Here is a 20,052-nt window from a genome sequence, read left to right as displayed (position 1 = left end):
GTGGGAACACCAGGAACTGCTCCTCCCCGGGGCAGGGCTGGCGGGGAGAGCTGGGCTGAGCCTCAGCACATCATGACACCCTGAGAAACCAAGGTGACATTGCATAAAACCCTGTGAGTTCAACATGGAAAATCATCCCGCTCCCTCTGCATCCAGGGGAAATAGGTGCTGCAAAAAAGCACAGACATGGAAGTGGGAAGACACTGGAGGAGGCTCCAGCCCACCCCTTGATGCTGCTGTCAGCAGCTCAGCCTGACCCCACCTGAACAAGGTGCTCCCAAAACCCCTGAGAGTCCCATTCCACGCGGCACCTTGTGCCCCAGCAGTGCCTGCTTCCCTCTGGGGTTCACAAATTACCTGGGAGTCAGAGATGTCCATGATGGAGATGTCCAAGACTGAGAAGTCTGTATGTCCAACATGGAGACATCCACACCGTGGTGGGGTCAGATCTTGTCTCCTGGCTGTGAATCTGGGAATTTTTCTACCTTTCCATGTTATTTCGGGCCACCTGCTTAAAGGCCATGGACACACCAGTGTGCCAACCAGACCCACCCTGCCCAAGGGCTCCTCAGAGCCAAGCTCATCCCAAAGCTCACCCCGAAGCCCCGGGGCTGGCACGGCATCCAGACCCCGCCCGCAGCGCCGCCGTCAGCGCCGAGGAATCCACCCCATGCAATAAAGAGGGGATTAGTGGGAAATGGTGGCAAATCCACGGGGCAGGCTGTGCTAAGAGGCTCTAATCCCAACCCCACAGAGCCTCCATGGAGGAGGAATCACGGACCCACGCGGATTCAGCGGCACTCGGCAGGAGAGAGGGACGTGCTCAGCGTGTTCAGTGTGGTTCTGGGAAGGGGAACGAGCCGGCGCTGCCCAGGGTTACAGATCAAGGCAATGCCAGCCTGCAGCTGTGCCACGGGAAGGGTCTGGGGCTGGTTTCTGGTGGGAAAACAACTAAGGAACTGGCTGGATATCCCAGGGTGCCAACTCTTCCACCCCAAACCTCACTGAGCAGCACCCAGAAGCCTCCGCTGGCTATGCCAGAGGGTGCCAAGGACATGCTGGGACCGGTACAGAAGATATCCCGGGAGCTGAGACTGTGCTGGGACCTCCTGCTGCAGAGTGGCCACTCCAGAACCGCGTCCCTACAGGCTTCCCTGCTCTCCTCCAGCCATGAAAAGTCTCAGGCTCGTCCTGGTGCCCTCACCTGCCTGCACCTGCACTGCCACCTGTGCCAAAAATCCCCTCCCTGGGAAGCTCCCAGCACCGGCTCTTTCCCTGCAGGAAGGTACTTCTAGGTGGCTGCTGCACATTCTCATTCTCCTTTGCTTGCCCAAGCCCCCCAAACCCACCCCAGTGGTGGGGGACCCTCCAGGGCCTGCCCAGCCGAGCCACCACGAGGAGAGCCGCCAAGCTCCACTTCCAGCCCCTGGAGCCCCGATCCCGGTGCTGGTGTGCCCGGAGAGCTCTGTCCTGCCCGTGGCTCCCAGGATGACAGATTTCCCGAGGCTCTCGCTGGCTGCTTTCCTCATCCCCTGATGGAACAGATTCCAGGCTGGAGGAGCATCTGTCCAAGCACTCAGTGGCAGGAGCAGCTGGCACTGCCTGCAGGCAGCTCCGACCCCGGGATCTGCAGGAAGCTGCCCCGGATTGTCCCTCGCACTCAACCCCGTGCAAACCTCCCCACGGTGTGGGAGGGGCTGCAGGGGCAGCAGCAGCAGCCCCCCACAATCCCCTCATCTCCCAGTGCCCTAACCTCTTCCTGGGTACATCCACGGGAGAGCAGAGCTGCCACTCCAGGGCGTTTTCCTTCGACACACGCTGGAGGACGGAGCTGGAGTGAAGCATCCTCGGGCAGCCAGCCAGGGAAGAGGCAAACACAACCCCTGTGACCCCAAAGGGATTCACCCAGCAATGCTCTGATATTTGCCCTCCCCAGGGCCCCATCCTGCCCCAGCCTCCAGGCAGGGAGGAGGATCCCAGGAGGATCCCTGGGCACGGGTTAATGGCAGAGGTGAAGCCTGGCTGGGCTGGCTCCCGGCTCAGCAGAGCTGCTGCTCTGCCCCAGGCACTGCTGACGGTGCAGGGCCCACCAACACAGCCCTGCTGAGCCAGCAGCACGGCACAAGCGCTCCCAGCTCTCCCCAGTGCAAAAGTTATCTCTCCCAGCCAAAAACGTCCAGGAGGGAAGAGCTCAAGAGGTGCCCTCGGGTGCTGGGGACAGATTCGTCCTCCCTCTTCTTGGACAAGGTTCTGAGGGGAGCCCAGGGACAGTCTGAAACCTCCTGGGGGTCAAATGGACAGAAGGAGGAGGAGGAGGAGACAGAAGAGGGGGAAGAAAGGTGAGAACCCTCACAGCAGGGTGAGCAGGAGCACCCACTGAAAGCCCTGGCCAGCACAGAGGCCCCACGACCACACCCGAGGGCTGAGTGTCTACATGCCTGATAAAATCCAGCTGGAAGCACTGAATGATGATGAGGAGGGAACGGGAGGAAGGCACTGCCTGTCTGAACAGATCTGATCAGAGATACCTCACACCTCTACATTTAAAAGCATCACAGGACACCGGGAAAGGCGCAACAGCTCCGAGAGCAGGGGCCAAGCTCCACATCCGCACATCATCTCCCCATCTCCCCATTTCCGCTCCCCCAGCCCCACCCAGGCAGGGACAGACCCCAGGGTGCCACTGTCACCCTCCCACCTCCCCCTGTACGAGCCAAGCACCCACCAGTCACTGCCTGGGCAGCGCAGCGCCTCCACAGCGGCAACGCAGGACAGCCGGAGCCCTCGCTGCAGCCCTCTCCTCCGAGGGGGATTAGGGCTGGGTTTGGGATTTAATCCCGCTGCCGGGGCTTTTCTGGGTCGGTGACACGGTTTGCGAGGCGCTGATTAGTGCGCGTCGTTAGCGCAGCACGGATAATTAACACAGCCTGTGCCACACACCAGCGAGAGCTCCTGCGCCATCGCCCTGGCCCCGGGGTTTTGGGCAGCACAGCAGCTGCCTGGGGTCACAGGGGGAATCCCTGCCCCGAGGACACCAATCCAGGGGTGAAAGATGGAGTTTTCTCACGGCAGTGCTGGAATTAACCCCTGAATGCCCGGGGAGAGCTCCTCCAGCCCCCTGGCTGTACTGGGGTGAACCGGGAGCAGCCCAGCAGGCTGCTGGTCCCTCCCTGCTGCCTGATGGAGGACGTCAGTTCCATCACCCTGCCTGTGCCGTGTCCCTTTGGGCATCCCAAGGGACAGACCGTACGTCCACACACACCAGGAAGGAGCTCAGCACGGGGACACGCCGAGGTATGGACCAACAGCACCAGCACAGCCACGCCAGGGAGCTGATGCCAGGGACTCTGCTGCTCCCAGCCTTGAGCAGTTTCCCAAGGAGTCACAGACACACTCACAGGGTGTATCCACCGTATCTACCACGGGATAAACCAGAACTCACACCCCGGGCTGGAGGCTGTGCTGGGCAACCTCAGGCTGCTCAGAGCAGGTGCTCAGCATCATCTGAGTTGACATGGAAACAGTGTGGGGAGTATGGATCACTCACAGCAGCATTCCCATGGGACAGGGAGCTCGGTGCTCCACAGGGAAGCTGGAGGCAGAGGAGCAGCTCTGGAGAAGCACATCTTGTGCCCAGATAGCTCACTCTGGCACAGGCACCCACAGGGCTCCAAATAAACCAACTCCACCAGGGAGATGCCACTCAGAGTCCCCAGGAGCCCAATGTGGCTGCAGGGACAGGCCAGAGGTTCCTTGAGCCACTGGCACATGGCACAGGGCAGCCCAAAAGTGCTGCTGAGCCACAGCACAGCCCTGGAGGGATCCACAGGGAGAAATCCTGCTGGGACTGGAGGATGCAGCCTCTGGGATGCTGCTGGATGTCCTGGAGGGGCTTAATCTGACAGCCTGGGGGCCCTTGCCTGGAGGAGAGGCAGCACATGCTGTTGCCCACCCCACTCTGGCTCCAGCTCTGTGTGTCACACCCTTGGGAGCCCTCCTGGCAGGCCTGAAGGATGGAGGGTGCCCTGTGCTGATGCCTCAGGTGCTGCTGCTCCAGGCAGGTTCATTCCCATCGGAAGGGAAAAGCTGGCAGGGAAATCAGCCTGCCCCAAAGCAGGTGCTGGCATCCCTGCAGGACAGGCTCAGGGGCAGGTGAGTCCTTTGCTCCTGGGACTGCCTGCTGGAGGTGGTCCCTTCTCACCAAATCCCGATGGAGCAGCATCTCCCATCCAGCACCGCACCCTGCTCCTCTCATCCCTCCTTATCTGGGCTGCACCGGCCTGGCAGAGCCTTCCTGCACCCCTGCTCCTCCAAAACCTCAAGGGAAAACACAAACTAACCCAGGAATGACACAGGCAAGCCCAAACCCTGCTGTTCCTTGAGGAAGCACTAAGCTCCGCCGTAGCCTCCCCATTCCCATTAAAAACCTATTTCCATCACCACCCACAGCCCTGTGAGCTCTTCCCGACGCCCAAACCGGCTTCCTCAGTGCATCCACACATCCCTCCTGCCTGCTGTCTCCTGCTGAGCGATGAGACGGAGCTCTCCCCACTCTTGGATGAGTCTACACAACTCAGCGCACTGCTCCGGATCCTCTGGGCCTCTCATCCCGGTAATTTGTTGCTTCTTATTTTTACACACGTCCCACTCCTCCCCCGTGGCAGATTGTGCCTTGGCTTCCCGTGTCTGCTGCCCAGCCCTGCTGACACCGGGCTCCTCCAGATCCCAGCGAGCCTGGACTCTGCCTGGTGAGATTCCAACAGGGAGCAGAGCCAACAGGAGGCTCACAGAGCTCCGGGCTTCAGTCTGAGCCCTGCAAGAGCCAGTCTGAAATCCAGCACAGCTGAAATCCTCACCTGTAACACAAACAGCCCAGCACATCCCGCTCCGCCTCTGCCCAAACCTCCCCTGGTCACTCCCGGCGCCACCCATCCAGGTGATGCTCCCAACCCCTGGAGAGGAGCACCCGGGGCACAGAGGGAAGGTCACCTTCGCAGCACAGCCCTTGCGTTTCCATCTCTGTTTATTTGTTTCCCGTGCTTGCTGCGCTCCCCGCGGCTCCGGGGCCATTTACATAATCGGATCAGAGGCAGCTGCACAGGAACTGCACGAGCCAGCCCCAGAGCTCCCAGCCCTTCCTCCCAGGAGCACCTTTCCCTTCCCTGGAGCACCCATTCCTTCTCTGGAGCACTCATTCCTCCCCTGGAGCATCCAGCCCTTACCCAGAGCAACCATCCCTTCTTCCCATTAGAACCTGTCCCTTCCCTACAGCACCCATCCTTTCTTTCCCTAGCACTCCTCCCTTCCCTGGAGCACTCATCCCTTCTTCCCTGGAACACTCAATCCTTCCCTGGCGCATCCACCCCTCCCCAGAGCACCCATCCCTCCTGCTCACAGCCCCAGCACCAAACCTCACAGATCCATATCCACTTCCACAGAGCAGATCCATGAGGTTTGGTGCTGCAGCCAGGGCAGAGCCTGGACACGGAGCTGGGATCTGTCCGGGAAAAGCCTGGCGAGCAAGGACACTTTAATTTCTCCTGCAAGGAGCTCCTGGCCTGGCAAAAGCACCCTGTGCTGCCATGGGATACGTGCTCAGGGATGGAGGTGGGCACGAGCACGGTGTATTTTTACCAGGGAGCTCCACGTGCTTCCCTGGAGCAATGTTCCCTGTTCTAAACAGAAGATTTTGGGATGTTTGCACTGCACAGAGCTCCCCCATCCCGCCACGAGAGGCTCCTGGCAGCTCCAGAAGGCATCAGCCCATCTAAAAGGGGAAATCAAGGCAGAGAAAGGGATCCATGCAGGAAAAGGTGACAGTGTGGCTGGGAGCCACCAGTCCCTGTGACAGGGGCATCAGGCTGGTCCCCTCCCTCACTGCTTGTCCCTCTCCTGCCTTTCCAACCAAGCCCCTCAAAGCGTCCCTGTCCACAGCTCCGTCACCTCCTCCCAAAACAACCGGCTCAGCAGGGATCTGGGAGAGCCACAACCTCCCGCAGCTGCTCCCACCCTGCTCCTTCCAGTCCTGCCCCTTCCCTGGGCACAGCCTTTCCCTCGGGCATCTCCCACCCTGCTCCTTCCAGTCCTGCCCCTTCCCTGGGCACAGCCTTTCCCTCGGGCATCTCCCACCCTGCTCCTTCCAGTCTGCCCCTTCCCAGGGCACAGCCTTTCCCTTGGGCATCTCCCACCCTGCTCCTTCCAGTCTGCCCCTTCCCAGGGCACAGCCTTTCCCTTGGGCATCTCCCACCCTGCTCCTTCCAGTCCTGCCCCTTCCCTGGGCACAGCCTTTCCCATCCCATCTCCTCAGGATGCCCATCCAGAGCCAAGGTACCACAGGAAACAGACCCACAGCATCCACGTGAGAACGTGCCCTGCCACCCCCCGCCCCTCTTACCTGCTGGGGATTTTGGACAAGCCACGTTCCTGCCCGTCTATCCCGGCCACAACGGTTTTTGTGGAATTTCCCACCCTCCAGACAGCCTTGCACAAGCTTTTATCACGTTGCAAACGCCACAACCTCCTCCTCCTCCTCTCTGGGCTGGACACAGCAAATACTGCTCTGCTCATCCCTTCCCAAAGGCTGCTGGAGAATCCTCTCCCTGGCAATTCCCTGCCCACATCCCAGTGCTGTTCCACCTCCTGACAGCAAACCTGGGCAGCACCAAGGGTCTGCTGGCACCTCCCACCACGCTGCCAACCCCATTCCCAAAACTTGGGCAAACTCTCCGTGGGGACAGCGCTGCACAAGCATCCCCAAACTGCTCAGAAACACAAAAGAGAGACTCAGGAAGCCCTTTCCCCAGTGGCTAGAGAATCCCAGGAGTGGGAATGGGGAGGATGCTGAGACCGTGGGGCTCTGAGTACCCTCCAGCTCCTGCTGGGAATTATTGCTGGTTTTTTAAAGCCCACATCAAACAGCACCCAACCTCCTTCTGCTCAGGGCTGGGACAGCACAGCGACAGCACTGCTCCATTCACGATTCCCTCAGCTCTGCCTTCATACATTATTCCAGCCCAGTGAAGCTTTGGCATTGGTTGTTTTTTTTTTTCAAATCTTCTTTAAATATTTTATTCAATTTTGCTCTCTCTTCAGAGCTCCCCGGGATAAACCAGGCTCCCCAGAAAGGGCTGTCTCACTGCGATGGAGGCAGAGCCACGCTCCAAACACGAGCTGTCTCCAAACACCAACCGGAAAGCACTCCCTGACCTCCGACAACCCGGCTGGGACGAGACCCTGAGGGGTTAAATCCCGCAGCCCTGGGGAACACCAGCAGCCTCACGGAAGCAGTGAGGTCTCAACCTGCAGCGGGCAGTAGGCTCTGAAGCGCTGCTCCAGGTAGAATTCCCTTCACGGAGCAGGAGGAAGCCCCTCAGCGTTCCCAGCATCCGCATTTCCCAGCTGGACAAAAGCGACCTATCCCGCGGAGCAGGCTGTGAGGACGTGGCAGACCTGTGTCTCAGCGCCCTCTTCCCCGCTGCATCTTCCCAACTTCCCCCGGCCCGGCCGCGACGCCGAGCCCCGCGGTGACACGAGCCAAGCCACGGGGAGCAAACAGGGAGGGCAGCGGCAAGGAGGAGGAAGGGGAGGAGGAGGAGGAGGAGGAGGAGCAGCACTCACATTGATCATAGCATTGGAGGTGATGCGGAAGAGCGTGGCGCGCTCGTTCACCGCCTTGATCTTCTCGCCGCTGTCGGCCGGCAGGCGCAGGCTCTCCAGCTCGCTGAGCGAGCGCTGCAGGGCCGCGCCGTGCTTGGCGATCAGCTCGTTGCAGGTGCTCAGGTCCTCCAGCTTACTCGACAGGGTCTTCAGGGGGCCGTGCAGCTCGCTCTTGTCTGACTGCGAGGCGGGCTCCTCGTCACCCGAGTCATCTGCACGGGGAGGGATGGAGAGAAGAGCGTTTCCATGGTTACCCCCGGGCAGGGAGCAGGGAGCAGGGAACAGGGACCTCCCACCACCCGCCAGCGGGGCTGGGGTCGTGGCCACCGTGGCCCCCCGAGCACAGCGTGGTGGGGGTGGCACCCAGAGCCCCGAGCACAGCGTGGTGGGGGTGGCACCCAGAGCCCCGAGCACAGCGTGGTGGCGGTGGCACCCAGAGCCCCAAGCACAGCGTGGTGGGGGTGGCACCCAGAGCCCCGAGCACAGCGTGGTGGGGGTGGCACCCAGAGCCCCAAGCACAGCGTGGTGGGGGTGGCACCCAGAGCCCCGAGCACAGCGTGGTGGGGGTGGCACCCAGAGCCCCAAGCAGCCGCTCCTGTGGCCGTCCCCGAGATCTGCGTCAGGACTGGGGTGCCACACACAGAACCCGCCCTTCCCAGGCTCACCGGGGTCGATCCACCCTGCACTGGGGGCTCTGCCAGCTCTGCTGGGAGCAGGGTGAACTGTGTCACCTGAGAGAAAGGTCACAGAGACACCAAGGAAAGCGACACTTCACCCAAAACCGCCACCATGTCTTCAGAGGGCAGAAAACTCCACGATCACTTCAGCTACAGCAAAAAACTCCTGCAGCTCCAGAACGCTTAAAAGCAGGAAACTAACCCAGATCCACTCAGCGGGGGTAAGAGCATTTCTGATCAGCCCACTGCTCCCCCAGGAAGGAGGTGATCGGCCCCAAGAGGCACCAGCACCCAAAGCAAATACAAAGAGAGAGAAGCAGGTCCTGGGCAGGGGCTGTGCCCCATCCTTATGCTCCGAAGTTTAGCTGAAGGCTTTCCAGGTGCTCCCAAAACCCACTGAGGCAGCAGAGCAGGGAGCTGCTCCTCTCTCTACCCCCTCCCTCAATCCTCTGTGTCTGGATTTCAGAGGGATGGGCACCAGCAAAACCCCGCTGCAGCTTCTCTGCCAAGTCCTGGGGACTGGGGGAGGGAGAACATTCTCCAAACAACCCAGGCACGGAGCTCAGGGATGGCTCTGGTGAAACGGGGGAGCAGCGCTCTCCCTCTCGGGGCTGCGAGGAAAGAAGGAAACCCGTGGTTCCCTGGCAGGTGGGTGTTTGGCTGCTATTCCTGGCTCAATGACAGGAGCTCTGGAAATGCTGGAGGTTCTGGGAGACGTGCTCAGGCACTGCTCAGACTGAATCCACAGTAAGGAAACCAGAGGAAGAGCTGTGATGCAAAGGCAATTACCGTGATGCAAAGGCAAGGATCTAGGTAAGTGTGACAGGATCAGCAGCACAGAGCGGCAGCAGCAGCCCAGCACGGCACAGCGTCACACCAGGACTCGTGGTGAACCTCCCCAGAGTGGATGTGATGGGACAGGAGGCACAGCGGAGGGACAGCGCCGATCCTCCACAGCCCAGGAACAACGGGAGAAGATCCAAGGGGAACAGGGCACAGAGCAAACCCCAAGGGGCTCGTGAAGCACCAGGACAGCATCTCCCAACGTCAGCACTGCAACCCAGCTGACGAACACAAGCAGCAGCTCCTGGAGCCAGGAGAGGAAGCGGCCCCCAAGGACAACCAGAGCACCCAGGGGAAACCAGCTGAGAGCTTCCCAAGGAAGGTGAGCTGCCAGCTGAGGTGCTTGGGAGCTGCTGAGCCTGGACAGGGGACGGGAACACAGGTTTGAAAACACCCCCAGAATCAGGGAAGTCTCTGGAGCAGCTGTAGGGGAAGGGGAATAGGAACAGGCAGGAGGTGCACAGAGGTGGCACAGGCTCACACCAATGCCTTGCTTTAGCTTTCTTATTTTCCAGATTCTGTACTGCATTAGTATATAACTCTGAACTTCAGATAGAGTGTTAGCCAGTCCTCCTCTCAGCTCAGTCAGACAAAACAATCCTTTTCCAGCCCCAGAACCAAGGACACCGCTGCAGCTTCGGGCCCAAAAAGTGCAAACAACAGCGAATTGAGGAGAGCAATCTGGGAGGATGGGACTGCACAACCTGAAGTGTAATCGGACAATTAACCCCAATATGGAAATGGACCAAAACTTATAAAAGGAGCCCCGTCCATCTCGGGTGTAGCCACAGCTGGGCTCCTGCACTGCCCAAGGTGTATTCTTTGAAGGCCTTTTTAATAAATACCTACTTTATTCCTTTAACACTGTCTAGCCTCTGCTCTAGGCAGCCTCTCAAGGCATCAACCCCACAGGCCAACTCCAAAAGACCTGGCAAGAAAATTGAAGCCACTTCTTCTACCAGTCCAGAAAATAACCAAAACCTCCTCCAAGTCCATTTTCTGATACAAGTATCCCAAGTATTCCCAGGGTGCCTTCCACGCTGGGGCACACAAAGGCTCTCCAGCAGTGTGGGCACATTTTCTGGGCTCGGATATTGTCTGTGCACGTGTCCTGAGCCGGTGCTTCCAAGGACAGAGCGTTCCATACCCCGGACACTGACTGGGAGAGGGACACCAGGCTGCTCCTGCTGCTCAGAGCTGTGTCCCTGGGGCTTCCCCCCAGGGCAGTCTGTGGCCTCCTTCACCATCTCTCTCTCCAGGTGAGAAATTGCTCTTCCCATCAGCATCCCAGCAGCCTCTGTAGGCTGTGCCAGCTGCTCCAACAGCAGAACCTCTTCCCCACACCTCTGGGATCTGATCACTAACGAGGCTGGATTTTAACAGCCAATTTATAATAAAGTCCCGTGTTTTATAAAGCTCCCAGGAGCAGAAGCCAACCCGCTGGCTCAGCTGACATTGCCAACAAGAGCCTGAACATGGCAAACCCCACCTCTGAGGGACTCCAGGGGACAATCCGAATTTCCCAATTTTCTGTTTGAAAACATCAAAAATAACTCACAAAGACAATTTTGTCTGCTTACAAGTGCTGCAAAAATTGTGCCAAGCAAGAGAAAGTGCCTCTCTGCCCATCCCCAGGGAGCATTTAGCCCCCAAATCCCTCCCTTTAATTTTCTCCCCATCCTGCCTTACACAAAATGCTGCCCCAAAGCCCTGGCTCCCGTGGGCTGTCAGTGCCCTGGGATTTCCAGAGCAAAGCCTGGATCACCTTGCCCAGGTGCAATCCCAGATCACAGCCTGGGGATTTTTCATAGAATCACAGGATGCCCTGAGTTGGGAATGACCCACAGGGACCCCCCAGCAACCCCACCCTGGGCATCCCTGGCAGCGCTGTCCAAAGGCTCCTGGAGCTCTGGCAGCCTCGGGGCCGTGCCCATTCCCTGGGGAGCCTGGGCAGTGCCAGCACAGGGATGGCAGAGCATGGACAGGGACGGGCTCTGCCCCTTGCCAGGACATTATTTCCTGCCCATTGACTGAGGCTGTGGGAACAACCCCTGCCCGAGTGCTCAGCTTGAGGCAGGAACTCAGCACGGCCCAATTTTTTTATCACTGTGCAGAATTATATAAACGCCTCAAAGCCCAGGAAAATGGGGAGGAACCTGGGTCAGCCCAGTGAGGCTGTTCAGTCCAGCTGAGCTGGCTGAGCTGAGCATCCCTCACCAGCTCCTGCTGTCCCAAAGCTGCTGCTGTGGGATGCTGGAATGCTGGCAGGGTGGGCAGCAGGATCCCACCTTCCCCCCCCTGCCTGGGCAACAGCAATCAGAGATTCATGGACTGGTTTGGGATCTTAAAGCTCACCTCCTTCCATCCTCTTGACATGGGCAGGGACACCTTCCACTAGAGCAGGAACCAATTAAATTTATATTATATATATATAAAAATATCACTAGCAACATAATTTGTTGCAATTAAACCAAAGCATGGGAAGAAGGAAATCCAATGTCACAGCTACAGTCCAATAAATCAGAGTAGTTGAAAGCAGAAATGATCACACAGAGCACCCAACCCCCCTCAGAGCCATTCCCAAGGTGGAGCGCTGACACTGGCTCTGAAGGTGCTTCCATCTTTCTCCTGGGAGCTCCTGGGAAAGCTGACCAAAGCCCAGATGCACAGGAACATGAATCCCTGTGTTTCCTGCAGCAAGCAGCAGCCGCTCAGAGCTGCCGCAGCTTTGGAGCCGCAGCCGCAGGTCGCAGCGGAGGAGCCCTGCTCCCACCAGCGCATCCCCAGCAGCTCTCCTGCTGCTGTTGGCACCAGCAGGACAGGGTGCCACGGGAATGCTGCCACACAGCCCAGGACATGGCTCTGGGCTCTGCCATCCCCTCCTTCCCCACCAGGGCCGGTCTCAGGGAAGCTGCTGTGAATCACAGCATCATTTAGGCTGGAAAAGACCTCCAAGACCATCACGTCCAACCTCTGACCAACCTCTGCGCATGACACACCGATTCCTGTGGTTACAGCTGAAGATTATCGTCAAGGGCTGGAGCAGAGAGCTGCAGAAATATTTATCCTGTTGCTGAGGATGAAGGATTCACTCATCCAGAAAGGTGGAAGAGCAGCAAGCCTCTGCCTGGAGGTCTTTGCTTGGAGCCCAGCCAAACACCACAGCTTTGAGGATCCTGCTCTTATTCCAGCTTTTGTATCAGCTCAGACGGGAAAAAAAATGATTTGGCTTTGCTAAGGCTGGGAAAACACCCTGAAGGTCAGGAAATACCCACAGAGAGAGTTTATCCAGGGCTCCTCATTCAAGGATGGACCACAGGGCATTTGCAGAAGTCAAAGTGCAGCAGGCCCAGCAAGACCACAGCACTGGGACTTCAACCCCAATGGGGGGTTCCCAAATGCCACAGAACCTCCTGGAAGCTGCAAAAGCACAGGTTCCTAAATACTTGGGAGGACTTAGGAGAGGGAAGAGGGGGAGAGGGGAAACACAATTCCCACAGGGTGATGGTGAGGGACATCCAGCAGAACTCAACAGAAACACTTCCCAGCACAGCCCAGAAGGAGTTTCAGTGCTGGCTTTGACGGGGATTTGAAACACACAGGGAACGAGGAAGAACTGGAACAGGGGCAGCGAGGACTGCCTGGAGGGGAGGATGCTCAGGGGCTGGAGCGTGTCCAGGGAAGGGAACGGAGCTGGGAAGGGAATGGAGCCCCAGGAGAGGCTGAGGGAGCTGGGAAAGGGCTGAGCCTGGAGAAAAGGAGGCTCAGGGGGAACCTTGTGTCTCTGCACAGCTCCTGACAGGAGGGGACAGCCGGGGGGGTCGGGCTCTGCTCCCAGGGAACAGGGACAGGAGCAGAGGGAACGGCCTCAGCCTGGGCCAGGGGAGGCTCAGGGTGGAGATTGGGAACATTTCTGCATGGAAAGGTTTGTCCAGCCCTGGCACAGCTGCCCAGGGCACTGCTGGATCCCCATCCCTGGAGGGATTTCACAGCCCTGTGGTTGTGGCACTTGGGGACAGGGGGCAGTGGTGGCCTTGGCAGTGCTGGGGAACAGTTGGACTCGATGCTCTCAGAAAACTCTTCCAACCTTAATGATTCTGGGATTCTATTCCAACGCTCTGTGCTCCTTGTCTCTGGACGCTGCCCTCGGTCCTTTTCCCCAGTTTGGTCCTTTTGGATCCTCAGCTCCCAAATCCCACCAAACCTCAACCCCCAGCTGGGCAGGGCCAAAGTGGACTGGGACCAGCAAAAAGCCTGCAGGAGGCTCTGCAGGAGCCAGGAAGGTCTCCCTGCTCCTCCACGCAGGGAGATCCTCCCAGGACACAAGGAGTGCTTTAATCCATGGTTTCCCTGTCCCTGCAGAGGGGAGGGCTCAGTGAGGGATCCCCCCTTTCCATGCAGGACAGCAGCGGCGCTCCCACCCGACCCTCATCCCTCCTGCTCCAGCCCTGCCATCTGCTCTCCATGGAATAAAGATCCTCCTAGAGCAGCAAACCCTCAGGGGGGCAGGGGGGCTCCCCGTCCCATGCTGGGATGCAGGTGGCCCTGGATCCCCTCGGGGAGCAGCACATCCCTAGCTCAGGAGCTTCACCCCGGCTCACCCCGCTCCTCCTCGTGCTCGGAATGAAAGGCAGACATTCAGCAGGAGTTCCTGTCGCTCTTCCCCAGGGAACAAAAGCTCCTCAAGAAAACAAACATGAAAGGCTGGCAGGAAATATTTGACAACAAATTGCCAGGTTCCTCTGGCTCCTGTGCTGTGGATGAGGCAGCCCAGCCTGCACAGCATCCTCCTAAGGATTCCAGCATTCCCAGTGTGCTCTGGAGATTTCCCTGTGCTCACCAGTGGCAGGATCCATGATCTGAATTCACTCCCCTCTCCATCCTGCAGCCGAGCTTTGCCCTGGCCTTGTGCTGGGCTCGGTGCCAGCACCTCCAGGACCCCGGGGTGGAGCAGAGCGTGAGCGGCCATCACCCCACTCCAACCCCATCCCTCTCCCCCGTGCCACAACACAAGTGTGGCACAGCAGGGCTGGCCCCAGGCACTGCAGTAACCCACATAACACCCACCTCCTCCTCCTCCTCCTCCTCCTTCCCCCCTCGCTCCGGGAAGGCTCCACAAATGCAGCTGCTGCTTCCCGCTCTCCTCACGATGCACTCGGGAACTCTGCAAGCACAGCCTCAAATCCCAGAGACACAAACCACAGCAGCTTCTCATAAATCCCCTCTCCAGGAACACTCCAGGCTCGTGTTTGACCCCTCCAGCCCCAAACCCAAGTGCTCCCCAAGCCGTGCCCCTCGTGCCCTGTCTGGACTCGGGACCAGCTCTGGTTTGTAGGGCACAGGCAGGCAGGGTTGCTATAGGAACAGGCAGCCTCACCATAAGCTGGGGAGATTATTTTTGGAGCCGTGATGCAATTTAATCTATGGAAAATGGATCGGCAGCCATCGGCCATAAGCCTCCTCGGGCTTGTTTCTCAGCCCAGAGAAGGCAAACCTCCGTGCCTGGAGCAGCACCCTGCCAGAGGCACCGAGGCAGAGCTCCCTCTCCACCCCCGGTTTCCATCTTGAAATCTTCCCTCAGGCAAATGTTTGCCATTGCCTGCAATTTCTCCAGAGCTGGTGGGAAAGCTGCTGGCTGGAGGCAGAGCACCAGAGCATCCCCCTGCTCTGGGGTCACACTGGGGCTCTGCAGCGCAGTCCATGGGGCCCCAGGGACAGGGATCCCACGGGAGGCACTGCCACGCCGAGCTCCCACCCCAAAACCATCAGGGAGCAATCCTGGGGAGCTGCTGCTCACAGCTGGGCTGCTCCAGTGCTGCCCATGGACGAGCAGAGCTGGGAAGAGCCTTTTCAGGGATAAACCAGGAGGAGGAGAAGGGATTGAAGGGTTCAGCATTAGACCCTTTATTCCAAAATTCCCAAACTGCATCCAGAGCCTGGCTGTGATGTCTCCAGCCCCAAGCACCACAGCTCCTCAGCCCCCCACCACGGCTGGGGCAGGCAGTTCATGCCTCCTGATCTTCCTCTCCAAGTCCAGCACAGCTCTCCTCACTCTCCATCCCTCACCTTCCTTCTCCCTCTGAGTGGAAAACTCTCCCTTGCCAAGTATCCTCATTTTCAGCAACAGTCCTCGTCCTTCCTACATCACCTTGAATCTGTCCCCAGTCCTCCTGCACGCCTGAGCTGCTTTCCTACCACCCCATGGATCCTCCCAAAGGCAGGACTGGCCCCGTGGTGGGAATTAAACCTGGCCTTCTCCTGGAGGCAGCTGGAATGAGCAGATGGAGGGGTTGGAAGTGCGGGATCAATAGTGCAGGAGTGAAGTCGAGTCAGAGCAGAGATCCCTGAGTGCTGTCCACAGGGAAAGCTCTGATGGGACAGAAGGAATGCTGGTGACTTTAGCTCAAACAGCATTCCTGGGATGGCCCAAAGCCACCAGAGACCACAGCAGTGACAATGGGGCACCTCAGCAGCTGATTTCCCTATCGGCAGCAGCACCTGCACATCTGCCAGGAGAAGCTGAGCTTGGAAGCATCGGAGTCCCAACCCTGGCTGTTCCCAGTCCCTGGAACAAGCTGCCTGCAGGTGCCCGGATGGTCAGGTGCCCGGATGGTCCGACCACCAGCACAGCATGGACTGCGCCTCCACTCCCAGCTCCACCTCTTGTGCACTTTCTCCTGCCTTTTCCAACACTTGGCAGGGAGTTTTGGATCTAAAAGTATGAGAAGTATCCCACTGACTGGGAAAAGCCTTTTCTCCGCCCACAGACAAGAGAGGAGGACGTCCATGAGGATCAGCCAGCAGCAAATCCTGCAGCCATCCCAGGCAAAACTCCAAGCTCTTTCTCCTCCCAGTAAACCCACAGGAATCAATCCCACCTCCTTTCCAGATTCCCCGTTTATCCCAAGACCAAGCAAGGGTATGATTCAGAATCAGCAGCCCTTCCTGTGCGGAATTATCCGGATCTCAGGGATACGCTGCTCACCCGTCATTCCTGCAGCAGAGCAATTTCCACCCTGGCTCTGGCAGACACAGCTGCTTTCATCACTTTTAATCGCTATGAATATTAAATGGAGCAGGGATCTATATTTAATAGCCTGGCCCCGGCTGCCAGGGAGATGGATGAGGTTTATAGCAGCTGCAGCTGCAGGAACGGGCGGAATTTTGGTGGTTAGAAAGAATTACGCTGAGAATTAATCATCAAAATAGTACGGAAAATAATCATTCATAAATCATTCCAAATCCGGGTGTTCGCTCAGCAATTACCACCAACCTGGCAGGGCCCTGGCTTCTCCCTGCTAATGCAAAGGGAAAGCTGCTCAGGCAAATGGGAGCCTAAAAATAGGGAAAATTGGCTGCTCGTGACAGGCTGTGACATATCCTGAAGCCACAGGCAGTGGCAGTAGGTGGGGAGGGCTCATCTGATATGGGGCTCAACAGACCAAACCCAGAGATCACCTGGAGAGGAGAAGGCTCCAGGGAGAGCTCAGAGCCCCTGGCAGGGCCTAAAGGGGCTCCAGGAGAGCTGCAGAGGGACTGGGACAAGGGCTGGAGGGACAGGACACAGGGAATGGCTTCCAGTGCCAGAGGGCAGGGCTGGATGGGAGATTGGGCAGGAATTGTTCCCTGGCAGGGTGGGCAGGGCCTGGCACAGGGTGCCCAGAGCAGCTGTGGCTGCCCCTGGATCCCTGGCAGTGCCCAAGGCCAGGCTGGACACTGGGGCTGGGAGCAGCCTGGGACAGTGGGGGGTGTCCCTGCCATGGCAGGGGTGGGATGAGATGGGCTTTTAAGCCCATCCAGCCCAAACCTTTCCATGATTCTATGATAATAAGCAGGATACAAAAACTGGGAGTGGGAAAGCACAAAGCATCTCCATTCCCATCACTGCAGCATTCCCAGCCTGGCTATTGAACATTTTATTGCTGCAATTACAAAATGATGATGTTCCTGGTCAATAATCCTGAGCAGCACAGGCTTTGTCTGGACTGCAGTCATGCACCTCCCGGCACAAACGGGATTTTCCCAACACCCAAACACCTGAACAACTCCAGGAAGTTGAAATTCAGGCTACAGAGTCAGACAGATTGAGTTTAAAACACACCAAAAGGCAGGGTTTAAACTACAAGTAGGATGGACACACTGAAGAAATGGAGACGAAACGCAGGATGTGATCAATCCAAGACGTGGCAGCCACGGAGAGACCAACCCAACAGGCAGCCATGGGAGCCACTGGCCACCGCTCCTTCTAAATCCATACAAATTCCCATGGAACTTTTAAAAGTAAGCTAAAAGAGTAGATGAGTTCAGGGTTATAGGAAGAGAGAAGGCAAATTTGAGACATGAGGTGATTTCTGTAAAGTCCCTGTCGGGTTCGAGCCCACCCAGGGACGCCAGTTGTCGGGGGCTTTCCCCAACATTGAGGTGGTTTCAGGGTCTTTTGCTCCCCTGCACAGCTTCGAGCTGAGCCGAAGGAAGAGACGGAGTTCTCAGGTTTAGATGTTTCAGTGCTGCATATTTCGTTTATTGTTTTTTATCTTACAATTTTCTCGGAGTCCAACAAGATGCTTGCAGCTGCATGGATTCCTCACGTCTCCCCCCGAGCTGGGCTGTCCTTATCTTTTATACTAATTACTACGTATTTCTTGTTTACTATTTCTTACCAATGTCTATCACTATTACTAAAAAGGTCATCTTTACTCTGACCCAATCCTCACTAACTACTTTGTGCCATGTCACTGCAGAAATGAAGTGAGGGAAGGAGAAGGAGGAAAAGAAGGAGACAACGCCCCAGATTCTCCATCTTGTCCCCATTCACTTCAATGCTAGGAACTTAAAATTACTATTTTCTCACCCTGTGATAAGCTAAACTACTATTTTTTCACATTCTTGTGGCCTGTAAACCTTCTCTCAGTGTAGGAAGTTTTTTCTATGGACTGAAATCAAATCCAGAGTCTCTCTGAGCTCTGGGCTGGGGTCCCAGACCCCCCTGCCCAGGTCCCTGACCCTCCAGGGCAGCCAAAGGAATGCCCTGGACTCCAACAAGTCCCCACCAGCCCATGGCCGGTTTGGGATCCTGCACTCCCGAGTGTCCCAGGAAAGGACAGCCCTGATGGCACTGGGGCTGGGAAACACATCCCAAAGGGACAGTGACTGAAGGACAGGGTTGAGCAGAAGTGGGAGAAGGCAGCTGGAGACATTTTGACAATCCACAAGGAACAACTCGAGATACTCGGGAAGCAAAGCTGGAAAACAGAACAGCTACGGAGGGGCAGCTGTGACACACGGAGCCCTGAGCAGGGGGAGCAGTGTCCCTGTGCCCCTCCGTGCAGGACACACCTGCAGGGGCTGGAGCGTGTCCAGGGAAGGGAATGGAGCTGCGAAGGGAATGGAGCCCCAGGAGAGGCTGAGGGAGCTGGGAAAGGGCTGAGCCTGGAGAAAAGGAGGCTCAGGGGGAACCTTGTGTCTCTGCACAGCTCCCTGACAGGAGGGGACAGCCGGGGGGGTTGGGCTCTGCTCCCAGGGAACAGGGACAGGACGAGAGGGAACGGCCCCAGGCTGGGCCAGGGGAGGCTCAGGGTGGAGACTGGGAACATTTCTGCATGGAAAGGTTTGTGCAGCCCTGGCACAGCTGCCCAGGGCACTGCTGGATCCCCATCCCTGGAGGGATTTCACAGCCATGTGGATGTGGCACTTGGGGACAGGGGGCAGTGGTGGCCTTGGCTGTGCTGGGGAACAGTTGGACTCGATGCTCTCAGGGGGCTTTTCCAACCTAAAAACTATTCTGTGATTCTATAAATACATATACATATATATATATATATATACACACACACACACATATGTATGTATGTGGGCTGAAACACAGGCAGGCATCAGCGCTGTTTCCACAAGTCTTTTCCTTGGATTTCTCCACAATCTTTCCAAAACTCTTCTCAGGAGGAGCCAAGAGAGCTTTGCAAGGTGCCACTCTGCTGGCTTTTGGAGGAGGTGGAGGATTGGTGGTTGTTTTTTTGCTCTGCCTTTTGACTACAATATTCTGTTCCCTATTTCCAACAGGATAAGAAGTTGGGAAGCCCTACAGGAAAATATGGATCGGCCCTGAAATCTGAACAGGAATCTCAGAGACTGAGAGGCTGAGCTGGCAGGGAACACGAGAGGAGACAAAATGAACCCAGCTGATGCTTTTGTGGGAGCACTGGAGAGTCCCAGTCAGTCCTGCTGGACACGGCCAAATGTCCCAAATGTCCCTCCTGTCCCTCGCGGGCACTTGTGAATAGCAGTGAGCAAAAACACGAGGGGAAGGTGTGATTACAGGGAAATAACGGCTCATTAGCAGATAATTGGGGGCTCAGCAGCACAGCTCATTGCCGGCAAAGGAAATCAAAAAAGTTTAAAATAATGGCTCGATAAAAATAGAAACTTTTTCATTCTCCAGCTCGGAACAGCAGCGACACACAAAGAGCTGAACTCCAGGAGCAGTTCGGGTGCAGAGCTGGGGCTGGGACAGCGACTGCCTCTTGTCACAGCTGGAAATGCTTCACTGCCAGGAATCCCTGCGGGAAAAGCTGGGACTGGCCCCACTGGCAGGAGGCAAGCACAGAGCCTCAGTGCCTGCAGCATCACCTGCAGCTCCTCATTTCCTCCTGGGGCCCAAAGGGGCTCCAGGAGAGCTGGAGAGGGGCTGGGGACAAGGGCTGGAGGGACAGGACACAGGGAATGGCTTCCACTGCCAGAGGGCAGGGCTGGATGGGAGATTGGGCAGGAATTGTTCCCTGGCAGGGTGGGCAGGGCCTGGCACAGGGTGCCCAGAGCAGCTGTGGCTGCCCCTGGATCCCTGGCAGTGCCCAAGGCCAGGTTGGACACTGGGGCTTGGAGC

At 57.5% G+C, this 20,052-nt stretch overlaps 1 protein-coding gene across 4 annotated transcripts in view; it reads right to left on the bottom strand.

Moving 5' to 3' along the window:
* The window catches only part of OSBP2 (oxysterol binding protein 2), a 97,642-nt gene that overhangs the window by 21,680 nt on the left and 55,910 nt on the right, over nt 1-20,052 (bottom strand). For all 4 annotated transcript variants that reach the window (XR_005703380.2, XM_040080887.2, XM_040080888.2 and 1 more), the window contains one exon: nt 7,618-7,868. Coding sequence is in view for 3 of the 4 variants with exons in the window: in XM_040080887.2 (XP_039936821.1) it covers nt 7,618-7,868 (251 nt within the window). In the remaining variant the exon portion in view is untranslated. The remainder of the gene's footprint in view (nt 1-7,617; nt 7,869-20,052) is intronic.

The sequence above is a fragment of the Hirundo rustica genome, chromosome 17 (genome assembly GCF_015227805.2).
Source record: "Hirundo rustica isolate bHirRus1 chromosome 17, bHirRus1.pri.v3, whole genome shotgun sequence".
NCBI lineage: Eukaryota > Metazoa > Chordata > Aves > Passeriformes > Hirundinidae > Hirundo > Hirundo rustica.
This window is presented reverse-complemented; position numbering and strand designations above follow the sequence as displayed.